Here is a 24,372-nt window from a genome sequence, read left to right on the forward strand (position 1 = left end):
CACGCACCTAATGCAATTAGGGGGAGGTGGGGCTACATTGTTATATGATTTTTTTGCATGTTTCTAAAGGAAACTGGGTTTTAACATGATGCCATTTGGGTCAAAATAAAATAATTGTAAGGACTGGTTTCATTCAGATAAACGCGAAAAAATCAGATATCAATGTAGGTCCGCAGCTCAAAGTAGCCACCCCCCCTTTGGAAGTATAACTTTGAAACTTTTTTCACTCATTTTCAATCGTTTACCCCAATGGTCACGGTATGTCACCAAGTTTAGCAGCCCACGCCTGTCGAACCTCCGACACTTTAGAATTATGTTCGGAGTCGATCTGCAAGGCAAGATCCTGAATTTGTTTCATCCACCTTGCCCGGATCTACCCTGAAATTACTTCTTTTTTACAATAGCTTGCGTGGCTTTTCTACATTCCATATATAGGGGAAAGTACTCTCCCTTCGAACGTCCATGCCTTCGAAAAATGTAAATTTTCTATTATTTTTCCTAAGGTGCTTACACTTTTTTTTTAATTTTTAGTTAGCTTATTATCAATTATTGATAATTTATGTGACAATTATGTGTAAGTCTCTTAGAAAAACTAAAAGTAAATTCATATTATTCGAAGGCATAAACGTTCGAAGGGAGAGTATTTTCCCTTAGCTTTATGCGGAATACTGTGAAACAGGGTGTAATTCTGAGAGGCCTGTTGATCCCGGAGACATGGATTTTGTGAAGTATTCACTAAGGATTTCTCGTAGACGCAAGAATGCCAATAGGGGAAAGTACTCTCCCTTCGAACGTTCATGCCTTCGAATAATGTGAATTTTTTTTACTTTTCCCAAGAGAGATTTATACATAATTATCACATATTTATCAATAATTGATAATAAGCTAAATAATATTTAATAGAAATGTGTAGGGGAAGGTTTTGAACCTTCGTACTAAAAAAGGAATCCAAGATTTAAGATTTTTTACTGAATGCCACACAAACTGAATCAATTATATCACTATGTCAAAAAAATCTCTCACTTCTTGGGTTCATAATTCTGCCTGACAAAATTCCTGGAAGTCCTTGGATTTTCCTCTACAGGAAAATGAAAATGTAGTAGCATTTTTTACGAATGTATCCGGTACCGGAATGCTTCGTACCATTTCTTCCAACCCCTGTACGCCTCATTTTACCCGGAAACGTTACACCGGAAACAAAAATTTGGGTATCACTACTTAGATGGTACTTTCATCTACTTCTTTTCACTGTTTGTAGAAGGTATCACGTATTAAAAGATCAATTTTAAGCTATTTTTCTAACACATGTTTTTTGACACTCAAAAAACCATGTTTTCCCTGCATTCTGACAGTCAGTTCAGAGCTTGGTTAGGTGTGATTCTCTTATAATCACACCTATTGTAATCCTCGGATTTTCTCTGACACCTCCAAATAGTCTTACAGAACATATTTCGGACATAACTGATTTCAAAAATGACCAGCCACCAATTTAAAATGAAATGTGGAAAGTTTCACTTTAAAACAAGGAAAATTTTATGAGAAATACTCAAAATACATCGAAGGGGCAACAAAAGAATCACATCTACCTTAAACAGTCTAGTTTCATCACTGCACAAATCAGAAAGAAGCAATCACATCTATTGTAATCCTCGTCATTTCTCTAATACTTCGAATCTGTCTTACAGAACATTTTTTGAACATCAGTGATTCTTAGAATTACCAGTGATTAATTTAAAGTTAAATGAGGAAAACTCCGCTAGAAAACAAAGCAAATTGTATGAAAAATGCTTAAAACGCACCGCATGGACAATGAAAGAATCACACCTACCATAAGCAGATTTAGGCTTAATGTTCGATTTGACAGAAGCGAAACAAAAACATCTGATGAAGTTTCACTTTGCTGTGGAAGTGCGTGTTTTTCTTCGAGATTTTCTTGAAAAATGTTGTAATCGTTGTAATATCACAATTTTCTTGTCAAGTTGTTCAGTGGAATCTCTGGATGGGTCAAAATATCCAGAGCGTCGTGCATAGTGTGTCCCAAAACAGTCTGGAGTTTGGAGAAGAACCAAAACAGTTGGTACTCAATGATTTTGACTGATATTTTTACGAACCTGCAACTGAAGGCAATCTTTGTGAACTTTTCTTCGCCCACAATTCCACCCCCTTCTAGCGAAAGATTTTCACGGTAAATATTAACCCTGATAAACCTTCTATAACTTGGAATGTTGTTTTTCTTCGAAAAGACTCTTGAAGCGTGAAAAAATGCATAAAATAATACACATCAGAATTGCGATTTTAGGCCCATTTTTTTTTATTTTTGCTTCTAGAACCCAGGAAAAAAGGCCTAGGCTCCCAAGGTTGTCCGGAAATGTGAGATGTGGGATTAGCTATAAGAATATATGACCATGGATGATATTTATTTAGTAACTTGGAAAAAAATCAACATTTACGAACCTGCGACGTTACGAAGGTGCGAAACCTTCCCCTATATGGAATAATTGACCTAAATGTTAGATCATACGCCAAATATTAGTGCAAATATAAATAAATTGAATAAATAACTCTACCGGTCGACACGATGGCACTTTACCTTATACAGTATCGCTTTATATCACGGTTGACCTGCCTTTAACTGTTAAAAATAATTCTTAACCTAACTGATTCCTAACTCATTCCCTGTGAGCTCTATGAGTTAAGCTCGAATAGAAATGGTTAGTCATAGCACCAATAGCTGTGATTACGGAATTATTACGGAGTAGAACGAAGTTTTAACACGCATTGCGGGCTTTGTGCCTTGAATATAGGACATTTATCGAGAATATATTCCATTTTCGCGCAAAATATTGATTCATGAGATGAGAGTTCTGTTTTGGTCCAATTGGCATATTGATTTGCAGACTCTGGGGTGACATTTGCAAGCTCTCAAATCCCAAAAGCTTCTTACAAAAATGTCTTTGGTGCGTAATACGGTTGTTTATGTCAATTTGGAAAATGCCTCGTTACCGAAAAAGTACTTTTTCTTCAGAGAATTATCTATGACTTGACACCTTTCTCACTTTGCAATTTCTTCTTGTATTTTTTTGAACTATTCACCGTTTTTTTTTAAGAACGCTTGAGTATGAAAGTGCGATATGTGAAAACGATTTATGATTTACACAAGGAAGATCATTAATTTTTCACAGGAAACTAACTATTTGCTGAGAAAATTTATACATAGGAAAGAATCATCTTCTATTGTCCTCATGTGCTTATTCTCTTTGGAATACCCATGAGGAATGAGTGTGGTATCACCCACACTCCTTCGTGTGAATGATTTATCATGTTGGCTCTTTTCAGCGATAATCAATGGTATTAATGGGATTTTCTGGGGCATTATTGGGTGAAAGATCTATTGTGCCAGGGACTTGCTTGATAGTCAGACTCCACGCGTCCAGGAGAATTTATAGATGTGCACCATGGCAGAAGAATTCTCTCCACCGCAATGACTTGGAGGTTTTTCCAGGTTTTTCTCTGCTTGCCAACTCAATGTGACACTCGAGATGACACGCGTCTGCAGAGATCCCAGTACACTCAATCAGACACAATTTTCCTCAATTACATTCCGGACGTATTAGATTTCTAATATGCTCTCTAGCTCAATTATTTAATTCGATTCTTGAACTATCATTATTAGCTTTGACTTTTGTTGATTCATACATCAATCCATTTTCAAACTGCTTGTTCTTAATAAAGAGTTCAGGTTAGAACGTTTCCCCATCCACTAATTTAAAATAAAGAACATACAAAGAACCATTATCCTTACATCCAAGTAAAAGACAAAGGATATAATTCTACATAATTTAAAATCACTGCTTTACTGACGAAAAACAGATGCCAATTACAACTTTTTTTATGCTTGATGTATTATTCATTGTACAAGACAAATTTGAGAATTTGCAAATTTTCAATTAAAAAAAATAAAGTACATACAAGAGAATTAAAATTCAAATATATTCTGAATAAAGGGTATAAAATTGTTTATAATTTAAAGGATAAATGAATAATTGATAAAATATTAAATTCATGTCAAAAGAATAATTACAGTATGTAACTGACTTTATCTTATAGCATTGATCTTACTGTTATTTGCAAATTTTAAAAGGTTTATTTATCTTGCTTTCGCTCAGTGATTTCTTTTCTTTCATAATTTCACAAATCCAAATAACAAAAAAGAATACTAAGAATCATAAAATCTTCCCAAATATCCCTTGAAATTTCTTCATAGAAGAATTTGTCTTACACAATGTAGAAAACAAATTATATAAAATGTCTTCCATTCGATTTATTTGAAAGTATTTACTTGGGAATATTTACAGTATTAAAATATTCCTAGAAAAATCTGGTATTTTCAGATCTAGAATGCAAATACAAATACTCACCCATGAGCACTAAAGAACTGCTAATTACACATATTTATTTTGGAGCTAAGTACATATAGATTGTAATAAAATATTAAATTACCGTAAACAAGAAATTAACCTACTAAATGAGATAGTAGAATCTAATGAAGACCTTTCATTGTGCCCAAAATTACTTAATAAAGATAAGGGAAGATGGGGCAGTTTTAAGTATATACAGGGAAATATTTTGTATAATTGTTCGTAAAGGTTTGTGAATTCCTACTGATGACTTACGAAATGCTCGTAAATCATAAGAATCACTAAAAAAAAGTTTGAAAATGTTTGTACATTTTTCACTAATATTGTTCGTGACATAATAACTTAACGAATTTTTTTTGCTCTATTACAAATGTTTGTTCGTAAACATACAAAAAATGTTTGTTTGTCATTTGTTCGTAGAGTTTTGTCAGACAAACAAAAATGTTTGGACAAATGTTTGTAAAAAAACAAAATGTGTTCGTCAAGTTATCATGTTACAAACAGTGTTTGTGAAGAAGTACAAACTTTTACGAACTTTTTTGAACACGATTTACAAGCATTTCAAAAATGCAATTTTACAGAATATTTTGGTTTTAAATAAATATTTATCACCTATATCAATATTAACCCATTGCATAATTTATTTCTGTCCAATTGATTTTGATACCAAAATTGCAGTCGGGAAATAAATAATATACATAATAAGGAAAACAAAATTAGTACCTAATATAAGCCTTGAAAGGTCTAATCTAAATTATATCTTAATTTTATAGAGGAAAATTATTATAGAGGAAACTGGAGAACTGAAGATGATACCCAATTTCCAATTTATAAGATTTAACTGTGCAAGGCGACTGATGCTCACTTACTGAAGACTCTGGCTGGGCATTTACCTAAAGCGGTCTTCAGATTAGAGGTTTAGCCCAGTTTCCCAAGGTCTCAAATAGCGAACAATTTTATTCCAATCCAATCCTAAGTTAAATTTTTCCAAAAAATTGTGATTTATAAGAAATTAGAGCAATTAAGCCATTTGGCTAAGCCTTAAGGTTGAAGCCAGTGCAATTGTATCCGAAAGCAACTTTTCAGCACCAATAATGATGGTAGGAGTTGGGTGTATTAAAGGAATAATTGAAAATAAATAAAATAAATGGAAATATGATTGGTATATCCGACCATCGGCTGGGTTGATGTATGTCGAACAGGCTGTGCGCTCTATAATAAGCAAAAAAATAGCCTGACAGAGGCGAAAAAAATTTTATATATTTTTCGCACTTCCCGGAAAGTTTTGCAAAGTTAGTGCAACAAGTAATCAGTCTCAGTAATTTGCATGAATAGAATTTTTGAATTCTTTTTCTGATCTTACCACGTAAAAAAAAATTATATTTGACATATGACATTGTGGACATTGTCCTAGGCTTACAGAATTCCCTTATTTGTCATTCAGCTTAAATGCAGTGCATAACCTTTTTGTTAATGTCCTATAGGTATGGTATCTGGGAGTGAGCTAACAGCAAGAAAGAAAAAGTTTAAGAAAATCAAGAAAATTAGGCAAAAATCTCAAGAAGTTAAAAGTGCTAGTAGTGATGTATAAATGTAAGAAGGCGTTAGACGTTTTTCAATTAATTAAACAAATTTAATTGAGTAAGACCCATACCAAGGGTCGAAAGCTTTGGTAAAAATTTTTCTTAAATGGTTCTTATTTAATTTTTCTGGTACCAACCCATTTTTCATTACGTATTCTTGATTTTCTGACGTAATTAAAAATTACAGTAGAAGTTAATTTTAATATTTAATTTTTATCTGTGACATTCCATAATCACTATTTTAATAAAAAATTATTATATTTGGTTGGGGGTGGTCAATTTTACGTATTCATGAGCTGTTTTACTGCCTCAACCTTTTTTAATTTTAATTTTGATAACCTTCTTGAATGGATGAGAAAAACTCTCAACTGGATTCTGGAATAGGTGAGTGGACCTTCCATCAGTAAGAAGTTTTCTCATAGGCTGGAATTACCACTTCTCGCCAGTGCCCCTTTTTCTGTCATTTATATTGAAATCGTTATTCTTTTCATTATGAAACAATTGAGCCACAAAATTATTTTTATTTCTACTGCTACTACTGTGTGTTTTTAGAACAATATTTTGATTAAGTGCAGCGAATTCAATATTTTTTACAAAATATATACCAAGTGTCCTAAAACTTGTATCGAAAAAAAATGCCTAGGGTGAAAGGAACACCTATTGACACTTTAAAAAGTCGAGTCAGGACTTATTGACACCCTACTCTGTACCATTTAGAATACGAAATTTGAACACCTATCCTTATCAGAAAACGTGGATTAAAGAAAAAACGTTATCTTATTTACATTTTATCAGATAGTTTAAATAGATTTCAAGATTTTGACAAAAGTGTCAATAGGGGTCCCTGTCAAAGAGGTGTTCCTTCGACTCTAATTCAGAGACTCCACGGAAAACTATCTTCACATAACCTCAAATTCTACATTTTGACTTCAACCGCCGTTCATATTTAGGCAGTTCATTTTTGAGGAACTTGACTGTATAAGTAAAACATAACAGTACGACTCTAATAATGTCAACATGTTTGATTGTTAGGGTAAATGTACTAAATTTCGGCATAGTCATATGCAAGCGCCAAAGTCTTAAGTTTGAAATGTAATATTTTTAAGACAAATTGAATTTATGTGTTTCTCTGAACCTTCTCGATACTTTATCGTGTTTGTTTTCTCTAAAATCATTTAGCTTTTTGTAATATTTCGGTCACCTTGATTCTCATAGTTTCTTTCCCTTCTGGAATTCTTTTTACAAAGTCTTTTTCACATCATCTTGTTCGTCAAAGCGGCATTTTTTGTATTTTTTGCATTTTAGTGTAGAGTAAGGTAATGTGCCCTCAAGTCGACCGGTTCCTCAGTTCGACCGGTAGAGTTATTTATTCAATTTGTTTATATTTGCACTAATATTTGGCGTATGTATGATCTAACATTATTAGGTCAATTATTTCATAAAAAAATAAGAATCAGTGACAATTTTATAGAAATTCACCATTAAAACATTCAAATATTGATCACCGGTCGAGTCGATTCCTTATTACCTTATTCAAAAATCAATATTTTATGGAAATTAGAGGAACAAAAGACGTGGCCGAAATTGCAAGCTGGCCGACATTTGGTACACTTACCCTACTTTTTTAATATTTTAAGCTAAATTAGCTGTTAGAGTTACTAGTTCATTTTTTTAAAGTTCTTTGAGCAATGTTGAAGCTCTGATGTTCTTGTAGCAGAATTTCAAAATTCTTTTCGTGTTTAATATTTTTTTTTCAGAAATTGAAACTTACTTCTATGGTTATTATAATTTATTTTACATTTTCTCTATCTTATCATTTCCATTAAAATAAATTTTCGTCTAAAATTTCGCTTATTTTCTTTCAAAATTGAGGCAGCAAGCATTTGATCGGTATTAAGGACATAATATCAGCATGATATGAGAATAATCAATAAAATGAAACTTTTGCGGATAATAATGGCAGGAAGAATAGAAGAAAATTCTATTATTGTGAGCAACACATGGAATATTCAGCAGATTTCATTTTAGTTTACGTCTGAATATCCCTGTGAATTACATAAAGCAAAGCACAATTTCAGTCATGCTTCCCGCCAGTATTTTCTTTCGTGGATTTTTTCTCATTGTTTTATTTTGGTTTATAAGCGAAAAAATGGCTATATTCGAGAGGTGTAGAATTGATATTCATAACGACGGAGAACAATAGGAGAATAACGCAGGAAGAAGATTGTATATCGCCAAATTTCATTTGAATTTTTTTTTTTGGTGTGGAGGTATTCAAGGGTAGAAATTCCCAATCCCATTAAATTCACTGAAAGAATTGAATTGAATTTATTTGGATATTTAATGGTAGAAATTCAAGTTGTATCGCTTTTAGTGAAAAATGTACTGCTCCCGAGGGAACTGTATTCTTCTCTGAGCTTTTTCGCTAAGTTAACCTCTATGGGGTATCGATAGTAAATTTTAGGAGGGAAAACAATAACATTTCGCGAACGTGTGAAAAGTTTTTTAGTTCAACCCCTTTGCTATAGTCCGTGCTATTTATTATTTTAAATTGTTCACACACATTCAGTTTATTTTGACCCACAAGGGCATACAAGAATAGCGTTTTACACGCTACTCTATTGACAATTCGCGACATCAACGTGAGAATTGAAATCAATGGTAAAATTTCCAGGTGTTTGCCCGATAATCCATTGGATATTTTACTGGAAGCTCTTTTGTGTGCTCTTTCAGATAAACAATTCCCCCCCATGTATCGCAATCCTGGGTATTTTTTCCCTACTACCAGTAAATTCTAAAATAACACATGGTAAATATTTTAGCGAATTTTGCAATTTTCTCTGGTGAAAAATGTACGGTTGGAATAGGAGAAAATTTTTCAATTGGTGGTTTTACATGACAATTTTATATGCCACTTACTTCAACATTTCATTTTCCAACAATGATTGCAAAAGCAAAAAGTTTCACCGAGCTTTTCACACGCTGAGCTTCAGACTAACTACAAAAGTGCATGGTATATAATTTCTCTCCAGTTTTCACAAATGCTTCAGCACATAGAGTGAAGGCACGCTCAACAGATATTTGAAAAAAAAACACCTGATAAATACAAGGTTTTTCTTATAATTAATTTAGAGTAATGCATTATTTGCACGTAAGTTCCAGTGAAATACTTTACGTATTACATTTTTGATTGGCTAGCGTTGAAAGCTCTAACCAATCAAAAAGCTTATACTAAAAGAAAGTTTACGGTTTTTATACGTTTCAAAACCGCATGTCCGTCGACATTCTATCAGAAAATTGTCCGACTTATCGTTTAAAGTCAGTCACAAAAATTTAATCAGGGCCCTCGATGGGTCAGACCCTGGTTCAAGTTATGAATTGAGTATAGTGCTTAAAAAAATGGTTAAGTTAAACATATTTCTATGATCATCTGGTCAAAAACCGCCACTGGCAATAACAAAACTTAGTAAAGGGGGCATGAAAGAAGCATATCCATAAAAGGATGGCACTCATGGACACGGACAGCCTATGGACTAACTAATTCTTCCATACGACAGTAATTCAGTACTCTCGACTCTAATGATAATCATGGGTCGAAGGACCAAAAATGACAATCTTAATGAATTCTGTTGGACTAGTAGCTTGATAATAGTTCGATGTTGGCGAAACATGTCTTAAAAATTATTTAAATGAAATTGTAGTCTGCGCGTATGACATGTCTCGAGTCTCGATATACTATATTTTTAAGGGATAGTCCGGTAATCGTCGGGTGGGAGAAGGTTCAGTCCAGAATAAAAATTCTTTTCTTCCCAGACTTTGTCCGGGTCGGTTTCCCTACCTTCTGTCTCAAGATAGTGTTTTGGATATGCTAAGACGCATATCTCACTTAACATTAAACCTACCAAGACCCGGTCAAATTGACCGGTTTAAAATAAATAAATTTAAACGGTACAATGTCACTATCAAACTTTATGAATTTCTTAAAATATGCATGTAAATTTATTTTTCAATGTTTAAATTTTAATTTTTTTCTCTTTTCTAAAACAAATTTGTTGAGTATCCAACCCTACCGCTGTTTGTCATTTGACCGAAAAATGACCAAAAACGGTCGGTAGGTTTAGTGTTAAGTTCTTTAAACGAAGTAAATTTCTAAAGTGGTTTTCAGACTACAGGTTTAAACTTGTTCCAGAACGTCAACAGAATGATTTTACAGAATCTGATAGATCATATGCCTTGTATAATCTAATTCCAAATCAATATTACCAAAAAATCTTGACTGATAAGAAATTATGGAAGTTAAGCCATATGGTCAAAAATTTCTCTAGAGTGTAAAGGTCATTAGTTCCCAGAAATACTCAGTACGATCTTATAGAATATCTGTGAATATTCTTTAAATTCATGGAAGTAGAGACGTGTCTCCTGACCTGAAGTTTTCTCTTTGGAAAAATAGTTAAGGTCTCTGAAGGATCTAACTTGAAGACCTTTCAGGTTTCGTACACACTTTGGCTTTTGAACATTCATATTTTTCCATATTCATTTGATTAATTTGACCTAATAGCAATGTATTTTACATTTCCTGAAAAAAATTAGGTCAGATATACATTCTCTAGAGGCCTTCCCCTAGAGAAATTTCACTTTTGAACTCCTTTTTTTTTTGAAAATTTCCTTATAACCGTACGTTTATCGACCCCAGGACCTTCGGCAACCCTTACTCTTTTTGAAGTAGAATATTTTCGTGAAGAAGAAAGTTATTACAAGGTATTCCTTTTCGTAGAATTACAAGATATTTGAGTATTTATAAAGGAAGTCTGGAAAATTACAAGCGATATGGAGAGATAGGGATATGCTTTCTTATAGGAATATGCTCCTTAAGTCCTGCACTACAAATGTACATTCTTATGTGTGAGGAACATTCTTCATGAAAGCAGGATGTTCCTGGAGATGCTGCATATTGGCAGCAATTTATGCCGCCCTCATTGAGGCGGAATGCAACTCACAGTCCTCCAATTCTGATGATTGATGATGGTGGGGTGGAGCACACAAAAGAAATTTGAAAATTTGAATCTCTAAACGTCCGTTTTGAAAAAACTAGTATTCATTTGAACTTTGGACTAGTTCTCACAAAGAAAACCAAAAGAGTGAAGCTAAAATATTATAAACTGCCACAAAATTAGCAAAATATTAGAAATTAAAGTACAGTTCCCTCAAAATCCCATGCCCTGTGCATCCCTAGACCATATGACAAAGCAAGGAATTGTTAGATTTGAGTAAGTGAAAAATTAATTTAAAAAGAAAAAGAAAATAAAGAAATGCTCTTTCCCGCCCAGCCACTGAGGAAGGCTTGGAGACTGAGCCGAAAGCTTTGGGAAGAATCGTTGATTTTCTGGGCTGCCCTATATCTCCGACGCTCACCGGTTTTTTTTCACAATACAAATGTACAAGTCAATTTTTGGCACCAATAATTTTTTTATGCGTCTAATATTGATTTAAATTATAGGACTTTAATGACCTAGGTAATACGGGCTTGAGACCTATAGGTACAAATAGGCTCAGGATAATCCTCGAAAATGTTTAGCTTGCAAAGGACAAATTGACAGCAATGTATGGGAACTTGCCCAACCTTTCACTAGATATGGGCTTACCCAAGAAGCAAAATAGCTGCCTTATAGAACCAAGTATTAGACAAGTCTTTTAGTGCATTTTTAAAAGACTTAATTTGAGAATTATCTGTTTTAATTCCTATAGAAGCTCTTAAGATCCTTAAGAGTGCGCCACTTTACTTATAGTAATCTCAGTGATGGAACCAAGGGCGTTATAAGCATTTAAAAAGATTTTTGGTTCTTTAATGCCTTACTTAGGGAATTCTACAAGACTATATTAAGAAAAAAATGCTTCTTGGGTAGGCCCATTTTGTAGGTATTTATAGAAATGACTTAAAAATTACCGAGATGCAGCCCAAATCGAATTGCCAGTTGTCATATTGGATATTTCACTACGAATTTATATTTCATATCTCTATTTATCTATATTTCGGTTTCGGTGTAAAACTTAACTTATCAGTACACAATTTAGAACTATATCAGTAAAATTTTAATGGTGCTATTCCAATGAAATGGGCACTCAATGGGTCAAGTGGTAGAGCACTCGCTCTATGATGCAAGTGTCCCGGGTTCGAATCCCCTTTAGGTCACCAGGAATTTTCCTGCCGTTAAAGGTGTTCAGATTGCATCCAGTGAGCTTCACTGCACTTGATTCCATGGGCATGGGACTGACAACCTCATCCCGTACAAGAAAAAATAATAATGCGTGTCTAGAAATCCCCTTGTGGGAAGGCCTTGTTCTTCCATGGAATGCTGTGCCAGCATTATTATTATATTATATATTATTATTCTAATGAAAAATGGAAAGGACAAAAATTTCTCTTGAACTTTTTTTTTTAGCACTTTACTATTTTCATGTGCTACTGCATTATCGCCAGTCTTTGTGTTGGTGCCTGTCTTGACTGTTTTATCCAGTCTACGTCGTGTTCCAAAATCATCAAATAGTCGTGACATTAACCAACACAAAGAGAAGTAGATTATGTAGAAACAACTAAGAACAGTAACATTCTAAAAAGCATGTTCATTTTTCATTGGAATAACACCATAATGCAAGTCTTGGAAACAGATGTTACTTTTACGTTGAAAACAAGCATTCATTATGTAACGAAGGCTTGGGCAGTTTCGCACTTGTATGACCTTAAAAAATTTGATTTTTCATATTAATAATTTATTATGTTAGTATTATGCTAAATAGATATCTTCAGATAGAGAATATTCAAGAGAAATAAGCACAATTTGTAAATAATTTGTCGAACTATTTCATCCTCCTTTAGTCTTTCTTCTAAAATGCCAAAAAGAGGTGCTTTAACCCTATATGTTTAAAAATTGTACTGTTCTATTTTCAATAGAACACGGTGTCCCAAGGTAATGTGCCAAACTCTTTGTTGGGTGCTGCTCAAAAGCAATTTTAAATGTTAATTGTGTGAAAGTGTCCCCAGAGGTGCCTCATATTCCCTCCTAACATATATACAAAGTGAGTTATGACCACATAAAAAAGTCACGTGGGGGTGTGTGGCGATGTGTGTAAACTACTTTAGCCATTATTTTCCCACCAAACAAAAGACCGTAGGATGTGACACGAAAAATGAGCTAAATAAATCTATTGCCATAGACGAAACAGGGATAAAATATGGGGGTATTATGAACCCTCTCATATTCTCCAAGGACATTTTTGAAAATCTCCAAGACAGGCAACGGGGTTGATGATGATACCCGGAACTTTATCTATATTTAATTAGGTGGAATTTTTGGAAAATTTACGAGAAGCCATTGTAGGGAAGTTTTCGTTTATGTTTAAGAGAATGAAAGCACAGCCAAATAAAGGGTTTTAAGTATTGTTTATGATTAGTACACATTATAAGGATTTCTTCTAATCGAAGCATTTTACGTTTTTAGAGCAGTTATTTGTTTGGGGAGTGTAAAACGATTAAGTAATTTACTTCATGGTATGCAAGGTAATTGGTGTACTTCTCCAGTTTCATAGAGGCACACTAACCAAAGAGCATTATTTTCTAAGGAAATAAGGGAAGTAGGGCACCTTTGAAAGAGGAGCACCTTTGAAATTGGGATCTTTCACCTATTTTTAAGTAAAATTGAGCCTTATCGTGACATAATATAGCTCTACAAACAGATTGAGAAGCTAAATTACATTATGATATGGCTCAGTTCCATTTAAACATAGGAGAAAAATCCCAATTTCAAAGCTACACCACTTTCAAAGGTGCCCCATTTCCCCCTATACAGGTTTTATACTCTATGAATAAAGGAAAGCCGGGTTCTTTCAGACACTTTAAACTTTGGGATTCTTTACAATCTCTTTCCAAAGGAATAAAAAATGTATTGTACTTGGTTAAATCTGCTTAAAATTCATGCAGGTCTTAAACATCTCCATTGTCCCCTATACATGATATTTACATTTAAATTTGATTTGATTGCTCCCAAGTTGATTGTACAGTTTTGTCCCTTGACTTCAAGTTTATACTAAAAGCTACGTGGGATACAACTTCAACAATGCGAACTAAACCGCTTTACAATTACCAGAACTAAAATTTAGGATAAGAATTTACCAATTTCGTATACAAGAGGCAAGGGCAGTTTTACACATCATACTATTTTTTCCAAGAATATTTTGCTACGTGAATTTGAAAAGTATTTATAATGAATTATGCATTATTCTTTCACCAAGGTATTTTTCCCCTTAAAAATATACTTCCTACAGGCATGTACGGATTAATTAATTAATCAAAACACATTAATGCTCAAAATATAATTCTGTTGAAGCTAATTTGTTCAAAAAACACAAAATTGAGGCGTTTAAAAAGTTGATGTTTTTATTCGACAAGCTTATAAATATATTTAGATTAATGTCTCGACTCAGACAAAGAACGCTTAATGATTTAAGTGAATTGCGTCATGATAAAATTAAAGTTTTATAATTTAGACTTAAAAACTAATGAAATTTCAGTGATGCAATCATCCATTCATTCATTTTCAATCGCTTATCCCTATTGGGGTGACATCCAAATTAGCAGCCCACGCTTGTCGATCCTCCGCCACTTCAGGAAGATGTTCGGGTTCGATCCCAAGGCGTTCCAAGGCAAGATTCTGAATTTGATTTAGCCACCTTGTCCTAGGTCTGCCTCGAGGTCGACGCCTTCTCATAATGGCTTGCATGGCTTTTCTGGGGAATTTTTAATGATGCAATCTTTAATCGAAATTATATGTGTTTAAGATACAAAAGATCCTTCTGACAAGAATTTTTGAAATTTCTACAAGGGCAAGATGGATGAATCAAATTCAGGATCTTGCATTGTAGCACATTTTGATTGACCGTGAATATCTTCTGGAAGTGGCGGAGGATTGGCAGGCGTGGGCTGCTAACTTGACCATCCTAGATCCCCGACCCCGATAGGGACAATCATTTGAAAATTATTGAATAACCATCCTTAAGGACTGTAAAATAGAAAAGCTTACGAATAGCAGGGTGGCTTCCTCTCGGAGTGCAGTCGCAAGCATATACGGTTCTCGCATGAATTTTATCTTAAGGACAAAAACACATTGACAGTGCAAATTCTTACCGTCATCGTTAAGATAAGATTTTGCCAGGGGTCAGTTCTCCATTTTGGATTACCGATGCATCCAGTAGGGTAATTCTGTAATTTTCGTGGCATTGTCACGCGTGAGTTCGAAACTTGACAATGCCAAACGAGCTTTTTTGTCTTATCATATGAGTTCAAAAATGCAATTCACTGATTTTTTAATGAAATGCCTTTACTTAGTGATATTATGCAAATAAAGTCTGTCTTGGGTGATTAGTTTAGCAACATTCATTGTCATTTTAATTGCCAGAAATCACAAATATGTGACTTCTGACAATGTCACGTGAGCTAAAATGGAAATTCCACGGCCACAGAATCGCATTTTCGAAAAAGCTGTCCTGAGACTCAAACCCAATTTGTCATATGGCATTGACAGAACGTTACAGAATTCCCCTCCAGATCACCAATTGGGCCCGTTATGTTTCTCCGCTCCTATTCTATCTTATCTCCCGATACGGGTAGCCGCTCCATATCACAGCTCTGTGGGCAACCAGTGCCGCTACTATATCACACCATCCCTTCTCGGTGTGTGTTTGGATCAGTGACAGTGAATATTTGTATCGACTGAAGTATCACTTTCATGTCGAAACTAGTTCTCGTACCAGCCTCTATTGTTTAGGCGGTTCACATTTTTGCCAATACGCACCATTTTGCATTAACTGTTCACTCATTCACTGGATGAATTCAAAGTCGATATGGCATGAGAAATCTTTTTCTGCTGCTGCTCAGCTTAGCTAACGTAGCTGCAAAATTTAATTTTCCTGAGCTGCAACGGTGGTAATTTTAATGAACTTTCCTCCACCCAAAAAAACGACCCCTTTCAAGCAAAAGATTTTCACGGTAAATATTAACCCTAATAAACCCTCTATAACTTGGAATAGTTGCTTTTTCGAAAAGACACTTGAAGTGTGAAAAAATGCATAAAATATTACACATCAGAATTACGATTTTAGGCCCATTTTTAATTTTTGCCTTTTGGACCCAGGAAAAAAGGCCTAGGCTCCAAGTTTGTCAGAAAATGTAAGATGTAGGACTAGCTTTTAGATTATATATGTCTATTGATGAAATTCATTAAGTAACTTGGAAAAAAATCACCTTTTACGAAGCTGCAACATTATGAAGGTGCAAAACCTTCTCTATACGATAAGGTAATACGGTAAATGAGAATTTTTGTAGGAATTGCAATGAAAATGCGTAAATTAAGGAAAAACGGTGAGCATTTGACTGTCAATGTGATTCTGCCCTGACTTGAAAATATTATATTTGGGATCTTTCTTTAAGATTTTTTATTCTGTAGGGCACTTTGGATGTCGTTTAGGAATGTTCAAAGCAAATTTTGCGTTACAAAAATATTGTACTTTATTTTGTATGTTCCAATAGGGGAGGGTGGGGCAGTTCAGGAAACTGAAGTATTTTTCACTACTCTTTTCCCAGAAGTTTTATGAACTCTGTATTCAAGCTAAGTCTAGCAGTGCCATTATTTTCTCTTGGATGTTCGACAATTTGAATTGAAAGTCCTGCACGCCTGAAAATGCCCCACTCTCTCCTATATCTACTAAAAAGACAAGAAAACATAATAATAAGAAAGCGCAGTAAATGGGTCATAATTGATTAAATTTACATTAATTTTCTGACTGTAGTATGTTTGCAGAACAACATAGTAACTTGACATGAAGTGATTATTGCATTACCATGAGTGTAAGGCATGGAAATTTCCGAAGTGGAAATAGGAAAGTTCAGTATCTACTTACAGCCAAATTGATTCAAATTGAAAACTCTCATGAAAGTCTCAACGTGTGCTTTCTAACCATTTTACTGGTATTCTATTTGAATGACATAAATTAATCTGTTTTGGTAGAGTTGAAAAAGTGTTTTGATGTTTTCACCACCATCTGAGACCATCACCATTAATTTTCAACCATATATTCTTCGTCGTCTGCAAGAAAATCTCACCCTCAACACGCACAATCATTCTTCATCTCAATATATTTTCACTTGTCTTGTGAGACATTTAAATTACCATAATATATGACGTTAAATATTGCATCATTATTGTGTCATTACGACGTTTGTCGCTGGGAAAAGAGAATCACACACAGTAAATCCTCTAAATTCCCTCATGATACCCATTTCCATGAGGGGCTTCGAGGGGGAAGAAAATGGTAAAAGACCCGGAAATCAAAAAGACACAGACACACATTCATTGTATGGAGAAAGTTGGAAATCTTCAATGGGGAAATGTGAGAAGGAAAATGTAGATTTTGATGCTGGGGAGAAATAAGATGGATTTAGAGAAATTCCTTCTTCAAGTCTCCCAAACTCACTTGATTCCCAAGGAATTATTACATATATTGTATTATGGAGACAGCGACGGGATATTTTTCAGAGGATGACGTGTGGGAGGAAAGAAAAGGGATATAGATTACCCAAAATAGTCCCTTACTTGCTTTGAATATCTTCAGTCTTTGCACAAATCTGTGAGATTTGCAGAGTGTGCAAAGAAAGCTCACGTGCAACATCCATATTCACCCATAAATGGTCTTCCCGTTGGTCCCAGTAGAGCTCCTCCCAGTGGCACACGAACAGGGAAATCTCTATCCTGGCAAAGGTGCATCCAAGTAAATTGGATTGCCATGTTAAGTCATGAAATATAGAGTGAACACAAAAAAGGATTCTCTCGAGAAGATCACCTCGAAGGTGGTACACCACGCGTAAAGCCACCAATTGTCCTTGTACCATTTAAATATTTAACCCAGGAATTTACATTCCCAGAGACATTTTCTCAAACCTCCCAAATAAAATCTAACCTGCATAGAATATTTCTAAAGAATATTACATTGTCTACTTGCACCTTTTAAATAATAATTAAGCAAGGAAGAGACATTAGCCCACATTCAACATTCTCTCATTTTAATCCCAATCCTTTCATTTTCAACACAAAATATTCCTCCATTGTTTTATAATTCAACGAAAATTTATTGCAAAACCACCTTCGAAGAAATTTACAAGGAGCAACATTACCATTTTATATATTTTGAGAAATTTTCCGGAAAGATAATAATATTTTGATCGCAAGAGGAAACTTTCTTAGGATAAAACAATTTTATTCCTCACTGTAGGTACAGCATTATTAAGCTAATTATACAAGATAAATTGATACAGGTGCAGCCAAACAAAATAATAACCAAGAAAACCAACGGACTAGTTTTATTGTTTCTTAAACTAAAGTCAAGAACAAAAGTTATTTACTTGGTTCATTCACCATGGACCTTGCTGAATAAGGTAATAAAGTTGCAAAACTGAGGTGAAGGGGGTACTTTTTGAACAACCTGCAATCATATAGCCTGAACAATTAAGGCGATGGTTTGGGTTATGGCCAGAAATACTTTTATGACAGTGATTTTGTAAGTTACAAAATTAACACTATTTTTCGTACACTATCATCAAATGATATGCAGAATTGTGTTTTTTCGATAATAAATTTAAACAATAAAAAAATGACATTGTTTAAATTGACAAAATTCATCAAAGCTTTGTAAAATTTATTTAGGGAAGATTGGGGCAGTTTCAGAAAACAAAAGTTTTTTTTAATCATTTATTAAAAAATTATGAACTTTATTCTAGGTAACCAAGTCTAGCTCGTTTCTTTTTGGCTATACACTCAGTCCTGGCATTAAGTCCTTCGGGATTATGCACCTGACAGAATTATGCACATACAATTATGCAAGTTTGCCTACCCTTGGGAGTCAATTTATGAAATCATTTTTGAAATACGCCTGAATATATACAATGTGCGACGCGGGAAATTTGAAAACATTTTGCTACTTTTTCAGAATAAACCTTTAACCCATTCCTTACCATTGTATTATACATCATACGCAAAATGAGTGATTTTTGATGATTTATTTCTGGGCAATTTTTATCCGAATTGCTGTCGGGAATGGATTTTTAGTAACGTTAGTTATTCAATTACTTGGGAAAAATAGTTCGACAGAGATGAAAATATATCTTATTATTTTCGTGCTTCGCGGAAGGGAATGCAAAATTTTTTGCTCAAAATGGCGGATCGAAAATAGGACATCCCGTCGAATTTCTTAAAATATGCCTCCTTCCTGATTTGAATTCTAGTTCCCAATTGGTGTTCTTGGATAGTTACTCTATGTAAAGCAATAGAGTTTGTAATGAATTAATGCACAGAATTTAAATTCAGTGACCGTTAAGACGTATGTTTGACAGGGGCTCCCCGCGCCCCCATAATAGATAAAAATTTTTTCTTTTCAAAAAATTCATCTACTAATCTGTAGGAAACTAATCCCAAAATATGAACATTCTATCTCAAGTTTTTCTGGTACATTGACTGAATGGGTTAATTCTTTTTATTAAGGTAATTTTTTTTTTATATTCTAACCATTTATTGAAGAACTTTGGCCAAAAAGTACTGTTTGTTGCGTTTCTATTAAATAGTTGAATCTTTTTTTTTGAACTACTTTTACTCCGCGCGAAATTCGTTCTACGGCTAATTTATTCAAAAGAAAGCTCCTGCGGGTATGCAAATTTTCTCGATGCATAATGTCATTTCGTGCGTTTTTTTCAATCCCAAAAATGTGCATAATGCCGAGATCTAGTGTAGGTTATTTGAAAATATAATCCACATTTCCTTTAGGTCAATCCGTTATCTCAAAATTTATTCTTGATTTAGGGGGAGGTGGGGCTACTTTGAGCTGTGGGTCTAAATTGTTATACGACTTTTTCACCTATTTCTAAGTGAAGCTGGTCCTTGCAATTATTTTATTTAGATCCACAATTATTTTGTTTCTTCAAATTACATCATGTTTACAACCAGTTTCCATTAGAAATATGCGAAAAAATCGTATAACAATGTAGCTCCCACAGCTCAAAGTAGCCTTACCTCCCACTACTCTGCAGATGCTATATGGCGGCATTTTCAGGCTTAACCTTCGAGAAATTCAAATTAATGTTCAAACTCTTTTTTCCTTTTTGTAGGGGAGGGTAGGGCAGTTTAACGACGGGGCAGTTTCAATTTTTGCATATTCTTCTTATCCCTTTAAAAGGAATAGGATAAAACCTTTATGTTACTGAAGAGATAACTGAGTTCCATGTTCATAAAAATAATTAATTTCGTGACGCTTCTCGTTTGAATTCTGTAATTGGTTTTATAAAACTGCATCAAAATCAAACTTTTTGTAATGCTTTATTTTCAACGATTTTTGAATTATTGCACTTATCTATCGAAGTAACATGTTTGTATTAAATTATTAAATTACCAGTGCAGTGGTTTTATGATTATTATAAGGCATTTAGCGTTGAATGAATTCTAAGACGGTTCTGACAATTTTGAATTGAGTTCCGAAAGTGCGTGAGGGGCAGTTTCATGCAAGCACACGGAGAAGTTTCCAGTGTCTAACAATTTACTTTTTTAATCAAAATTAACTTAAAATGATCATTGAAAACGTTTTGCAGCTTTTTTTTGTCGATAAAATTCGAGATTATGGTCAGCAGTATTTCCTAAAAGTTCATAAAAAAATTAAAAAAAAAATCTTTCAGTGTTTTTTAAGTGCTTAAAAATGACGAATTTAATTGTTATAATATAATATATCTTTTCAGAATTGTTTTCAGCAATAAATTGTAATTTTTTTTTAGTATTATAAAAATTCAAGACTTTAAAATACTATTATAAAACTTTTATATTAAAAGGAACATGCTCTAAAGCAATAAAACGATCCAACAATGTATAGAATTAGCTTAGCACTACGAAAGACATTTCTTTTGTGTAAAAATTTAAAGAAAATTGCACAATTAATGAGAAATAGGCATGGAAATATTTGGCGATATTTTATTTCTCTGTATGATCAATTAGTGTTCAAATTCTGTAATAAAGTTCTTGTTTTGTTATATTTTTGACTTCAAAATAGTAATTTTAACCTATTCTGATATCGCAAGTTTCCTATAAACACGTTTTCTCAAAAATTGCCTCATATTTATCTTGAAATTGCCCTGAAATGGGGGACTTTCACACATTCTGCCTTTCAAGTGAAATTAATTTCTCCACACTAGACTAATGAAATTAAAGGATTATTGATATTATTTTTATTAACCCTAAATCCAACTGTAATTCACAGAATATACAAAGTTTTACTTCTGTTTATCATCTTTTTCCAAAATGGTCCCAAAATCCATTTTGTAATTTAGGGGTGAAACTGCTCCACCCTCCCCTATTGAATAATAGTAATTCGTAATAGTTCGATTTTTTAAAAACTTTAAAACATTGAAATATACTCTTAAATGTGATTATTCCATTTAATTTTTGAATTTAGGACATATATGGGGGCAGTTTCATATATATCAACTTTTTTATAATATTTTTGGTGACTAATTTTCTCTGAAGTTAATTTTGATCTGTAGGTTTTACTTTGGTGTGCTCTATAAACTTGTTAGTTTAATTCTAAGAAAACAATCGATGCAACATATGTGCCCCATTCCCATCCATGCGTGATGTGTTGCGCTAAGGAAAAATGCCCATGCTTGATACTTTTGGAAGCTTCGTAATGACTAAATTTTTCCTATGTTTCTCAATAAGCATGACTCCGCAATATATTTTAAAAACTGGCCACTTTCCCATAGTTTTTAAAATTGCGTTGCGATGAGTCACATATATGTGGAATATAGAAAATTTAGTCATTACGAAGCTTCCAAAGGTATCAAGCATGGACACTTTCCCCTATATTTTGAATTTTAAGAACAATGTTTGAACATTTGCTTTTCTTAATACCTGTATTTCTTTTTTTTCCTTTTTCCAGGTTCGCTAAACCTCCCCCAGGGAAATCACTCTTTAGCTGCCTGTGGATAATTTATTGAAAACATCGTGAATAATAGTAGCAACGGTTCAACAAACACAATATACATAAATCTATATGTGAGACGCATATTTCCAATATACAAAATTGGGAATTACTAAAAAAAAACTGTGACTTATCTTTTTCACGTACAGCACATTAATCTACAATTTGCACAAATTGGAGAATAATTCTTCTCTGTCATGGTTGATGGAAGCGAGTAGCAAAAAACAAGCTCAAAAAGAAAATCAACAGAGAAAAATCAAAAACGTGGTAAATGTAAATTCTGACAAATGAGAATTTTATTAATGTATTGTAATGTGTAATGGACTTTTTGCGTCTGAGAATCTCACGGCAGTGATCAAAGTTTTTTCTCCTGGTGTGATTAAAATGAATTTGTATGATTTTTGCTGCCTGATAAGACTATGAGTTGAGTGAGACGGTACAAATCTATGTACAAGAATGTGGCTCTACGGAAAACAAGATAATATTTCAAGAAGCGAGTGATATGTGGTCGTTTGAGCGTTTGTGAACCTAAATCCTTATTATTCCTAATGCTCCGAAAAGGCGGCCGCACGAGACGAGGCAATTTCATCGCCCTTCTAGACACTCTGGCAAGATGGTCGACAATATTTATGGTGCTCGGATTTGCGAAAGATGGAAATGGTGAGTACGAGGCCTTTAGCATTTCCTTTTTTTCCAAAAAAAATATACTTTTTTTTTGGCCTAAAATGTATGTGTTTCTCGTTTCTATGGAGTATATAAAATCTCCACATAGGGCATATTCTTCTCTTGGGGAAAGATGAGTAGACGAGACTGGTGCACAGAGTTGTACATTTAATGGGAGATAGATTGATGATTCAACGATTTTGATTTTAGCCACAATACAGTTATAGGATGAAATATCTTCATGATTCATTTTGAAAATACCGGTGATCACTAGTCATATTTGAGGCACCTTAAAAAGATCTATGAGGTGAAGGTGTCCAGAGCTTACGGTCTGAATATGACCCTACTTCAGTGGTTGAGTAAAACTGTGTTTTCTTATTTCAAAAAATATCAAAAAAAATAAAAAGAAAAGTTTTAGTCGATCATTGAAGTAGGTCCATAGCAAAACCGAAGATCTCTACGTAAGATTAAAACACTACTTTAATCTTGAAGTGAATACTACTAATTTTATTGTAAAACTTTTCGTTTTATAACTTTTTCCCAAAAACCGATTTATAATTCAGTTGTAAACCTAATGTTTTGGTTTATTTTGAAAGCTGCATATGATAAATAGTGCTCTTTTATTTATATGTTGTAAAGGTTTTTGAGTACACAGAAAAAAATATTTTGTAAAAATGTTCGTAAATGTTTGTAAATTCCTAAGGGGGAGTTACGAAATGCTCGTGAATCGTATAACCCACAAACAAGTTTGTAAAAGTTTGTATTTTTTCACAAACATTGTTCGTAACATGATCACTTGACAAGCATTTTTTGTAATTTTACAAACATTTGTTCGTAAATGTTCGTAAACGCACAAAAAATGTTCGTAAAATATTCGTCAGATAAACAAAAATTTACGAACAAATGAAAAAAACTTTATGAATAGTTTTTGTGTGTTTACGAACATTTAGGAACAAATGTTTGTAAAGTACAAAAAATGCTCGTCAAGTGATTATGTTACGAGCAATATTTGTGAAAAAAGTACAAACTTTTACGAACTTGTTTGTGGTTTATACGATTCACGAGCATTTCGTAGCTCCCCCTTAGGTATTTACAAACATTTACGAACATTTTTACAAAATATTTTTTTCTGTGTATGATCGAATATTGGTGTCATCGGCGTTACCGTTTTAAAATCCGTTAAGTCGTTATTGAGATATCGCACCCTGAATTTGAAAATTTATTTCAGTCCCGAATTTATAATACTTATATAGAGAGTCTTTATGTTAAATTTCGGACAGTTTTACAATATTCGATACTTTTTTGTTGTGAATTTTTGTTCCTGCTTTGAAGGTTGTACAGTATCAAGGAAGCAAAAGAGCGTAGCCTAATTATACTATGGGAAAATCCTTGGAAGATTTCCGGAAAGGTAGGGGACATAAGGAGCCTTAGTATCTGATATTGCATGCAAAGCAATTTCCAGGGTATTACTTTTCCTTTGCATGTTTCTCATCTTTCGAAAAAACTTTTGAGTTCAATATTTGGATTCTAAATTTTTATAATAGAATAGAAAGGAACTGGAGTTTGAATCGGACAGATTGAGAGACAAAACGGTGGAAATTTCTTATTGATTCGACCACTGATGAACGCTTGGAGACTGAGCCGAAAGC

The 24,372-nt window shown here is 33.7% G+C and overlaps 1 protein-coding gene across 4 annotated transcripts in view; it reads left to right on the top strand.

The window, feature by feature from the left end:
- LOC129798229 (uncharacterized) overlaps nucleotides 1-24,372 on the top strand; it is a 139,423-nt gene that overhangs the window by 45,099 nt on the left and 69,952 nt on the right. For 2 of the 4 annotated variants that reach the window (XM_055841266.1, XM_055841264.1), the window contains exons 2-3: nucleotides 22,019-22,134; nucleotides 22,210-22,720. In XM_055841266.1, coding sequence (XP_055697241.1) covers nucleotides 22,609-22,720 — 112 coding nt within the window. In that variant the 5' untranslated portion in view covers nucleotides 22,019-22,134; nucleotides 22,210-22,608. Of the gene's footprint in view, nucleotides 1-22,018; nucleotides 22,721-24,372 lie in introns of all 4 variants that reach the window. The other 2 variants (XM_055841265.1, XM_055841263.1) reach the window with 1 other exon arrangement.

The sequence above is a fragment of the Phlebotomus papatasi genome, chromosome 1, assembly GCF_024763615.1.
Source record: "Phlebotomus papatasi isolate M1 chromosome 1, Ppap_2.1, whole genome shotgun sequence".
Lineage (NCBI taxonomy): Eukaryota > Metazoa > Arthropoda > Insecta > Diptera > Psychodidae > Phlebotomus > Phlebotomus papatasi.